General features: G+C 52.7%; 4 protein-coding genes across 4 annotated transcripts in view; 1 reads left to right on the top strand and 3 right to left on the bottom strand.

Moving 5' to 3' along the window:
- The window catches only part of GUITHDRAFT_40600 (hypothetical protein), a gene marked incomplete at both ends in the record, with an annotated part of 591 nt that extends 22 nt beyond the window's left edge, over positions 1-569 (top strand). The window contains one exon of the mRNA XM_005827958.1: positions 1-569. This exon is cut by the window's left edge and continues 22 nt beyond it. Coding sequence (XP_005828015.1) covers positions 1-569 — 569 coding nt within the window.
- Positions 570-1,425: 856 nt separating this feature from the next.
- GUITHDRAFT_112772 (hypothetical protein) lies at positions 1,426-1,779 on the bottom strand (the record flags this gene model as incomplete). The annotated part of the gene is made up of 1 exon (XM_005827957.1): positions 1,426-1,779. The coding sequence occupies one exon, from the start codon at positions 1,777-1,779 to the stop codon at positions 1,426-1,428; it is 354 nt and encodes a 117-aa protein (XP_005828014.1).
- Positions 1,780-2,694: 915 nt separating this feature from the next.
- Positions 2,695-3,689, bottom strand: GUITHDRAFT_153908 (hypothetical protein). The gene is made up of 3 exons (XM_005827956.1): positions 3,047-3,689; positions 2,925-2,992; positions 2,695-2,873 (listed from the first exon to the last, which is right to left on the bottom strand). The coding sequence occupies exons 1-3, from the start codon at positions 3,480-3,482 to the stop codon at positions 2,721-2,723; spliced, it is 657 nt and encodes a 218-aa protein (XP_005828013.1). The 5' UTR covers positions 3,483-3,689; the 3' UTR covers positions 2,695-2,720.
- Positions 3,690-6,130: 2,441 nt separating this feature from the next.
- On the bottom strand, positions 6,131-9,284 carry GUITHDRAFT_142208 (hypothetical protein; the record flags this gene model as incomplete). The annotated part of the gene is made up of 15 exons (XM_005827955.1): positions 6,131-6,139; positions 6,350-6,418; positions 6,608-6,680; positions 6,736-6,880; positions 6,906-6,955; positions 7,302-7,347; positions 7,519-7,616; positions 7,693-7,754; positions 7,931-7,980; positions 8,075-8,155; positions 8,313-8,397; positions 8,468-8,575; positions 8,799-8,858; positions 8,905-9,117; positions 9,207-9,284. The coding sequence occupies 15 exons, from the start codon at positions 9,282-9,284 to the stop codon at positions 6,131-6,133; spliced, it is 1,227 nt and encodes a 408-aa protein (XP_005828012.1).
- Positions 9,285-10,000: the final 716 nt, after the last annotated feature.

The following is a 10,000-nucleotide window of genomic DNA, read 5'->3' as shown; positions in this document are numbered from 1 at the left end:
TCCTGGAGGAGCTGGAGGGGTACGTGCGCGAGCATCCGTCGTGGAGGGGAGCAGGGAGGGAAGAGATAGAGGCAGCAAGTGAAGCTGTGGAGAAGCTTGTGACTGTGAAGCTGTACCACAAGCTGTTCGCTGTGGTCGAGCAAGACAAGCTGCTAGACCAGGAGCTGCAGACGAGGATCTTTTGCCTACAGTTTCTTCAGCCCTGCCACCTTGACATCAGCAATGACTGCATCGAGCGAGGAGGGAAATCTCTAGAGGTTGCAAAGTTGGAGCTGCAGCGGATGAACGCGTACAAGTCGCCCAAGGACAAGCTGGTGTGCCTGTACAACTGCTGCAAGGTTGCAAGCCAACTGCTAGCGACAACGAGCAGCGAGAGTGCGACAGGAGCCGACGAGCTTCTTCCACTCTTGATCTACATCATCATCCTCTCCAACCCTCCTTCTCTTCACTCAAACCTGCAGTTCATCTACCACTACCGCCATCCCTCGCGCTTGCTCGGCGAGCAAGGATACTGCCTCACCAACATCATGTCTGCCGAGACTTTCTTGCTGCAGGTGCTTGCTTCCTCCCACCCCTTCTCCTCCTCCTCCTCGTTGCCCTCACCCTCCGTCTCCTCCTCCTCCCCCACCGTGCTCCTCCTCCTCTTCCTCCTCTGCCGCCCCCTCCTTGTCTCGTTCACTCCCCTGCAGGTCTGCTCCAATGAGGGTCAGCTCACGCACTCTGGCGCGCTTTCCATTGAGCAGGAGGAGTTCCGCTCGCACTTCCAGGCGAGGCTGCAGCAGCTGCAGCACGCGAACTGCAGGGAGGACGCGGGGGCGGGAGAGGAGGTGGACGCCAAGGGGGTGGAAGGGGAGACGCACGGGGGTCAAGATCGGGGGATGGAGGATGACGGGTTCGGTTCGTGGGACGACAGGATGTTTGATACCAACACCACGGGCGAGGAGAGGTGGAAGGAGGAAGGAGAGGGGGAGGAAGAGGGGGAGGAAGAGGAGGGGGGAGGGGAGGGAGAGGACGGGGACGGGGAGCGAGCGAGGGATCATGTGCCGGAGGCGCTGGAAGTGAGGTAAGGACTATGCCCTCAGGCTCGCTGGGGTCTTCTCACCCTGCTCGCAGCGAGCTGCGGCTCCTCGCAGCAGCTGGAAGGCTGGAGGCACATCCTGCCTTCTGCTACGAGGGGAAGGAGGCGGAGGAGATACCGATCAGTCAGGTCTAAAATCTCCACATGCTGCCGATCGGCATTCTTACTCACTTGTTCGCTGCGCTCAGGTACAAGACCTGCTCCACCAGTACAAGAACCTCGCGCGCCTCCTCCGCTCTGTGCTCACAGAGTAAAAGTTGTACATGTTGTTTATCACATGTGCTGAATCGCAACGAGCTCTGCATCAAACTTAACTCCTCCTGCTACCCCTTCCCCCACCTCATCTCTCAGTCTCCTCTCCCCTTGCCCCCCTGGGATATCCGGGACAGAGCCTTCTTCGTATTCAGGGATCGGTTGCTCCTGTGCTCCTCCACCATGTTTCGCTTCCTCATCACCGGCTTCGAGTGCAGCTCTCTCGGCTCCTCCTTGCTGGCAACCTTCATGACCGAGAGCGAGTCAGGGGGTCCTGCTTTCCTCACGTCCTTCTTCATTTCGCCGCTCTCATGCGCTGCAAACAAGATGAAAGCGACGAGGATGGCGATGTATTGGACAACAACAAATACGATGGACCAGTTCGAGGTCTTCCTCTTCCATACAGGACGCAAACTTGCCGTCCCGCTGCTCGCTGGCGGCTGCTGCATCCTGCTGTCTCTGGTTGTGTCCCTTGGCTCCCAGCCACCGTTCCTCCTCCTTCTCCCCTGTCGTTCCTCCTCCTCCTCCTCCTCCTCCTCCTCCTCCTCTGTCTCTTCTTGTGCTCCTTCTCCTTCTCCTCCTCCTCCTCCTCCTCCCCTCGTCACAGTCTGTGTCTCCTCGCCACCACCTCCTCCTTGTGGACAGCGGCATCGTACTAGAGCGATTGAGCCTTTTTAAACTACTGCCTTTAAAGTTCACCTAACTCAATACTGAGGCGAGCTGTAACACAGATGCGACGATCCAGCAGGTGTAATGTATGTTTGATGGCTTCAGAGCTGTTGGAGGATAGAGAGCTGTAGCAAGTGTCCGTGTTTCCTTTGCGAATGTGAGAGAAAGATCAGAATATTTGAGATGAGGAAGAGTCGACAGGTTGGAAGTTGGGAGGGGGTAAAATGAAGGTCTTGCAAGTAATCAGTATGAACGTGGTTGTGATGATAAAGGTGGTTGTTTCAGCTTGACTCACTCACATTTCACCTCTATGATCGCTTTTGCCTCTTGTTCACATTGGTTTCTCTCTGCCTCTCTGTATCTGCTTCTCATGTACATTGATCGGAATGTGGAAATGTTCGGACTGGTTATGTAACCTAGCAAATGTGATGTGTAAGACAACATGACGAGGTCTACTTGCAAGCAACGTGCACGAAAGGGAGGTTGAATAAAAAAACTTACATCTCTACAAACAGCAACGTCAAAGTAAGTATGCAGGAGCCAACAAAAAGTTATTGAGGTTTCCGCTCCCTCCCTGAAAAATTAGAATTCTTACAGTAAAAGTAAACACCACCAAATATCATCTCGTCTATCCACCAGACGACTATGACACACGGAGAAGGCGGAGGATATCAAGGCAGTCCTTAGAAAGGAAAACCACGAAGCTCGTGTTTAATTTAGTCTAGTTTGCTTTGTTTAGGACTCTACAGATTCGCTTTCTTGCGTTGTTGAACCAATGAACTATTTGAGCTTGACTCAACCCACTCTTCATGGCCAACTCCTTCTTCTCGTAGTTAGTTGGAAATGGCTTTGACATGTTCGCGAACAGCCATTCCTGGTGACCCCAAGTCAGCAAAACTTTCGTGCACAGCCACATTGGACAGACCTGGAGGACAGCTACTGATTCTTGCGAATGATGCTTCCTCTTTAATTTGCTGGGATGAGCTTTGGATCCTGTGAAGCACACATGTCAAGATACAGAACATCAGGGCTCGACGGCAAACTGACCTGCATACATCGAGCTAAACAAGTGCATGTTAGAATCGTCCGAGAAATCCGGCGAGCGCGTTCTATTTTCCATCAAGGGGTACGTAAAGTTTGACGGAAAGACGTGCTTGCTTCCCGGGGGCATCAACGCGACCAAGCTCCAAGGAAGGAACTGCGGTTTCACGTCTTCCAGAGCATGCGCCGAGCAGGAATCTGAGGGGTTAGCCACCTTGCTATTTCCCGAGAGTTCAAGAAGCGCAGAGACAAGGTCTTGCTCCTGAGCATTCGAACTGTCGGAGCTTGTCCCGCTTGTTGCGCTGCATGAGGAGCAAGAACGTGGCAGAGGGCTGTGAAAGCGCGAGTGAGACCCTGTGAGGTTGCTCTGTTCCATGTACTCCAAAGCCTCGTCGAAGAGTGAGCTGGATGCACTAGAGGCGAAGTGCTGGTGCCTCACCATCACTGCGGGCACATGATCGATTGCAAGCATCTGATGTGGTGATTCTGTTGTCCAGTCGAAATCCAACGATTCGAAAGAGACCGTGCTTCGGAGGCAGAAGTAGCAAGGGGGAGGGAATCAAGAAGAAGGAAGGCGGAAGATGGACGACGCGACAGGAAAGACAAGGAGGAGAGAAGGAGAAGGAGGGAGGGAGGGAGTAACAGCGATCAAATGGACGAGCAACGACGAGGTTGGAGCACGAATCCTGTGGCAGCGAACTATGTAGGCGGAGGGAATTCAGACCCCGACGTGGAAGCGAGGGTGGGTATTTCAGTACCGGTATTTTCAACCACAGATCGTTGGTTATTTGGTGGGGTACTTACACCAAGGGAGTCAGCATGTGGTGTACACGATACGGTCACCTCGGCATCTCAGGAGGGGTACGAGAAAGGGAATTGGTGGGTACTTGTTGTCGGATGGTACATTTGGGTGGTAGGGGTGTTACTGTATTTTTGAAATCAAAACAAAGCAGGTCCTAGTCAAGACTTTTATCTAGTGTACATATAGAAAAATCTCGCATGCATTGTTACTACCTTCTTTGAAGCCCTTCGTAATCTCCATCCACCCATGGCTTGTAACACCCCCCCCTCACGTACCCCCGTTGAAGGACTACCCCAGTAGTCCAAAGTTCCCGTCTACAGCTTTCCCCCACTCTCACGTCCCTGGTCATTTGCATGACCCACCCACCCTTGCAAAATCATCACAGTAAATTGGAGGGGTGGTACTTTCCTCCATTGTGACTCCTTGTCGACAGATCCACGTCCCCATGTTTTGTCACAACCACCCCACCCCCTTAAACAGCAAGATTTTTCAAAGTACCCCTATACATGATACATTTTATACCCCATCTTGGTCTGAAATCAGTACCCACCCTGTCTTCTCGGTAAACACCGGGAACTGAAATCGAACGCCAGGAAAATCACGAGTAGTCAATTAACCCCCCCTGTCTTCCCAATGACTTCCTGATTTTGACCACCCTCCCAAATATCGACGTACCCCACCCTTTGGTGTCGTCACTGGTACTTAAATGGAGCAACTGTGAACTACCATGGTATACCTTAATTTATTATTGTCTCTATCGAAGAATTCTCTACCTTGAATAGGTAGTTGATAACCTTGCTTGCATCATAACACCATCGCACATTTTGAATGGGTGTCACAGTCCACCACCCCACCCCGAGAATCGCTATCTTTTATCGCTCCCCTGGTCAGTGGTACTATTGATCTTGACTAGAATAGGGTTTTACCCCCACCCCTACTTCTCCCTCTTGAAACTAACCACCCCTTAGTACTAATATTCCCTGGTCAACTCTACTCCAAATTCATGTAATCACCCCCTGGTCCTCACCCGTGGTCCGGAGCACAGAAAGTTTCCATTCTAGATCTTTGACCCCTACTTTTGCCTAATTTATACCCCACCTTTGCGGTGTCGTTTTCTGCTAGAATTGTCCCACCCCCTGGAAGGGGACCCCTCACCCCACAAAAGACTGTACTCCCCGGGTCAGCGCCCTAAATGAGTCCCCGATTCCTGTCCCCCCCGTGACTGATACACCTAGTACTTAGTACCCCACATTTGATTAATGTACCCAGATAATTCCACATAGAGGAAGGGATCTATAGGGGTCATCAAGTACCCCTACCCCCTCTAATCTCTGTCACATCCCCAGGAAATTGGAAGTATGGGGATGTGGGCTCGGCTGTCCCATGCGGAAAAAAGAAATCGGAAGGATGTGACCACATGGTCGTAAATAGGGTGGGTCCTTTATGGTACATGGAGGGGGTACATAGGTGCAGGTCAAGTGGTCACGGGCTGAAAGCCTCGTCTCAAGTGACCCGTCACTTTTACTTTGAATAAGGGGGTAGGGGTGTCGACAGGGACAAAGTCAGGTCCCCTAGAAACTCAAGATAGATCTTTGAGTAAAGTTTGTGGTACTTTACTTCTGGTCAATATTTTATTTTAAAACCATTTAATTTCCTGCTTTACTGCTGACCCGACAGTATTTTATTGCTGTTTTTATCAACGATTGCAATAAACAGTTTACTCCAGCAAACTCCGTCAGTCGGAGTCCCGAGGGGAACATCCGATGATCTCCGGAGTCCGGGCCCGGCCCGGAGCGGCCGCAGCCTCGGCCCGCCGGGCCACAAGTGACTCTGTGATGGCACCCGCCGCTCCGCTCGGCGATCACTGAACTTTCAAACCTTGAACGGTTTACTGTACTAGTAGTAACGACTCCTTTGAGTACTGGGCCTTCGGACGAGTAGTACTACTATGGTAAGTTTGGCAATCACAGTTAAACGGTTCGACAGCTCACTGACGGCTGCGGCGTCCGACAGTGAGCCTTTGAGTCAAGTAGTGACCGAAGAAGTCTGAATGAGCCTTTGAGTCAAGTAGTGATCGAAGAAGTCTGAATGAGCCTTTGAGTCAAGTAGTGATCGAAGAAGTCTGAATGAGCCTTTGAGTCAAGTAGTGATCGAAGAAGTCTGAATGAGCCTTTGAGTCAAGTAGTGATCGAAGAAGTCTGAATGAGCCTTTGAGTCAAGTAGTGATCGAATTCATTTAGTTAGTCACTCTCAGTCAGTTGGCTGCCCGACGATAATCGAAAGCTGCCTCAGCCCACCTGCAAACAAGTTGATCAGTAAGTGAGCCCTCCGATCATGGCACATGCTGCTGCTGCTGCTGCTGCTGCTGCTGCTGCTGCTTGCTACTGCGCTTGCTCTTGCAGCTTCTGCCCGCAATCCCCCCCCCCCCTACTCCTCCTTCTCCTCCCCCTCCCCTTGAACCTCTCCTCCTCCTCCTCCTCCTCCTCAGTGGAACACAGGGCACTTACTTGTTGAAGACAAGCATTGATCGTCTTTTGATTCTTCGCAGCATAATCTTCTTCTGATCCTCCCAGTGCCTGCACGACTTCTTCAGCTGCATGGCTTCGATGCCCTCCTCCTCCTCTTTCCATCCTCCCCTTGCTGTCTTCCTGCACTTCTTCCTGTTCCCCCTCTCCCCCCTCCTCCTCCTTATCCTCCTTCCTCCCCCTCCTCCTGCGTTCCCCCTCCTCCTCCCTCCTCCTCTGCCTGATGTTTGTGTGGATGACTGCCCGCCAGCCCAGGAAGGCAGCGTCTGTCAGGGCGTGACGAGCGTTGAGGGTGAGGAGTTTCGTGATCCACCTGCCGGGCAAGTGAGGAGGACAAGGAGGAGGGAGCAGGAACTGCGCGGACGTACGCGATGCGTCTGGGGCGACTGGCCTCCTTGCTCCACTTGTGGAAGCAGGAGGATATCTTACGCCTGATGTCGTACTGGTCTGCGAAGGAAGCATGAGCGACAGGATTGACGGGGATCTTGATACCGAGCATGCGAGCGATTTGATCTGCAAACACACTCTGACGCAGAACCCGTTGAAGTCTTGCGATTTTCTTCCACAGGACGAAGCAGTAATTGCATACTGTAGGAGGCGTCAGGAGGAGGAGAAGGAGGTTGGAGGAACAGGACCGTAGAAGCGGAACCTCGCTTCGATCTCCGAGGCGATCTGATAGGATTGCTATGAGCTACTTGAACTTGTTGGTATCGCAACGTTGGTGAGGTTGGTAATGACCGTAATGATGAGAAACATGAAGAGGAGGAGGAGGAGGTTGGAGGAGGGTGCGTGCGGAAGAGGAGGAGGAGGAGGAGGAGGAAGAAAAAAAGGGAGGAGGAGGAGGGAGGGGGGGGAGGGAAGGAGGAGGATATAGAGGGGAGATGGAGTGTAAGGAGATGAAGGGGCAAATGGAAGCAGAAACTTGTATCGTTACCTCTCCTTGCAGATCGCGGGGCTTATGAGGACGATGTGATGGAGGTCTGGAGGATGAGCGAGTCAGCAGGAGGAGGAGGAGGAGGAGGAGGAGGAGGAGGAGGAGGAGGAGGAGGAGGAGGAGGAGGAGGAGGAGGAGGAGGAGGAGGAGGAGGAGGAGGAGGAGGAGGAGGAGGACGGAGGAGGAGGAGGAGGAGGAGGAGGAGGAGGAGGAGGACCTTGTCTCAGCACCAGAGAGGAGCAGCTGGGGAGGTCGGCAGGGGGGAGACTAAGAGGCTGAGAGTTGTGACTCATGTGATAGTCGTTTGCATCCGCCCTGACAAGTGAACTTGTCAAACATGAGACAACGCGCACACTGCTGATGGTTGAGATTGAGATTGATGCTTCCTTACCATGAGGAGTATGTCATTAGCTCGCCAACAGCGTCGTTTGTCAACAGTTCTTCTTGAAACACCTTCAGAAGAACACGTTAGAGTCAGCGAACCCTCAGTCAGCTGAGCTGTCAGGTTGACAAGTTTGACATGTTGGATTGTGTGCTTGCACACGGTGTTGTCATGATGACCAGTTTGAAAGGGACAGAATAGACGGTTGTAACACAGCAACACATGGAACTCCAAAGTTTGTTCGCACATAAGCTTGTTCTTCGTTCCAGGTGTTCAAAACCTGTCTGACTTCGGCATCTGCACGACAGTCAAGAGCGCTGTCATGCTGCAATGATTGAGAACCTTCGATGTTGTAATCATACATCAAGTGGTTGTCAACATCATGACCAACCTGAAAAACACGTGTCACTTCTTGTTCCACGTGAGTCAAGAGCAGTTGGCACAACATCCATGAAAGAGTCGTAGGGTTGAGCTGTGGAACGATGAGTTTGAGCGCAAGGGAAGCTATCAGCTCATCTCACCCAACATGTCTGAATTCATCGTAGAGTGCGATCGATCACTGTGGCATGCCGGCTCGTCTTGCAAACAGCAACATCAACCGATGATCGTTGCTGACTGGCTTTCATTACCTGTGTGGAACAAGTCTCCTACTTCTGACAGCATCTCCACATGTCCTCGCAGATTATCCAGGTTGAGATTGATGAAGGGTGAAGACTGTAACGAGACTCAGGAGAGAGTTCTCACGCGGTTGATGATGCGGCGGCAGGCAGGTTGCATGCCCTACCTTCTGCTCTAGACTCCTGAGAAGGTTTCTACCTCCTCGCACTATGATATCGTCTCCATCTACCAGCACTTGCTGAATCTTCTTCGCTCCTTGTTTCTTCGCCATCACCTGATTCACAAGTCACTGCTCTTCCCAAGTTACCTCCCTCCCTCTTCTCCTCTTCCTTGCGCCTCCTTTCTCCTCCTCTTCCTCCAACCTGGTCTGCACTTTTCATCCTTTCCCTCCACTCAACTCTCCTCCACTCTCCTCTCCTCTCCTCTCCTCTCCTCTCCTCTCCTCTCCTCCTCTCTCATCATATCCCATCTCTCCATTTCTCTCATCTTTATCTCACTTCACAGATCGCGTCGTGCCACTGGTCGAAAAAATCCTCGTTCTCCTCGCCTTCCACAGCCTGCGCCGCTCATCTCACTTTCTTCAAGATCACCTATTCACACAACCTGCAGCCTTTCAAGAGGGTCCTCCTCGCCGTCCTCGTCCTCGTCCTCGTCCTCGTCCTCCTCCACCTCCTCGTCTTCCTTCTCCTCGTCCTGCTCCTGCTCCTCTTCGTCCCATTTTTGTTCTGCCTCCTCCTCGTCTTCCTCCTCAAACTGGGCTGCTGGCGAAAAGTTCTTTTCCCTCCCGTCGGTTCTCAGTGCGACAACTTTGTAATCCTGCGAACAGATTTGACGAGAACGAAAGAGAGGAGGAGGAGGAGGAGGAGATGGTGGTGGTGGTGGAGACAGAGGAGGATGAGAAGGACGAGAAGGAGGAGGGGGAGGGGGAGGGGGAGGGAGAGGAGACGGAGGATGAGGAGGAGCAGGAGGGGAAACAGGAACATGGGGGGAAGGGGAGGGTTGAAAGAGGACGGCAGGAGGCAACATAGGTGTGAGGTTGAAGGTGGAGTGTCAGAAACTTAGGTAGGAGGGAGGAGGGAGGAGTGAGGAGTGAGGAGGGAGGAGGGAGGAGTGAGGAGGGAGGAGGGAGGAGGGAGGAGGGAGGAGTTGTAACGTACATTCTTCTTCCTTTCGAGCGACGAAAAGTTCCCGACTGACCTGAATATAACGAGTGACAACTCCTCTTCATTGGTTTCCTGCTCCTGCTCCTGCTCCTGCTCCTGCTCCTGCTCCTGCTCCTGCTCCTGCTCCTGCTCCTGCTCCTGCTCCTGCTCCTCCCCGTCCTTCTTCGTTTCTCATACCTGTCTCTAGGTCGTAGCATCAGCTCTGTCGAGGTACCTGCAGACTCGTTCATTACATCTCTCTGCTCGTCCTGCTCCTCCTCCTCCGCCTGCTCCTCCTCCTCATCGTCTTCCCCCTCCACCTCTGTCCACCTCTACCTCGTGCTCCCCGTATGAGATCAGAAATCTCTTGCAGCTCCATCCCTGCGACTGGCCAGCCGTCGATGGAAAGGAGTTGGTCCCCCCGAACTATCGCCCTCTCTCCTGCTCCTGCTCCTGCTCCTGCTCCTGCTCCTGCTCCTGCTCCTCCTGCAATAGATCGAACTCTGCTGGCATCGGATACAAAAATCTTCCCCTGGAAAGAATCAGCTGGAGGAGGA

Source organism: Guillardia theta (assembly GCF_000315625.1).
Source record: "Guillardia theta CCMP2712 unplaced genomic scaffold GUITHscaffold_62, whole genome shotgun sequence".
Classification (NCBI taxonomy): Eukaryota; class Cryptophyceae; order Pyrenomonadales; family Geminigeraceae; genus Guillardia; species Guillardia theta.
This window is presented reverse-complemented; position numbering and strand designations above follow the sequence as displayed.

What these genes read in the sequence shown, in the direction of transcription:
- GUITHDRAFT_153908 (XM_005827956.1), bottom strand. Translation starts at nt 3,482, where the DNA reads ATGGTGAGGCACCAGCACTTCGCCTCTAGTGCATCCAGCTCACTCTTC. An exon ending in GTTTAGCTCGATGTATGCAG is followed by an intron (nt 2,993 to 3,046) that starts GTCAGTTTGCCG and finishes TGTGCTTCACAG; the next exon opens with GATCCAAAGCTCATCCCAGC. An exon ending in AATCAGTAGCTGTCCTCCAG is followed by an intron (nt 2,874 to 2,924) that starts GTCTGTCCAATG and finishes TGGGGTCACCAG; the next exon opens with GAATGGCTGTTCGCGAACAT.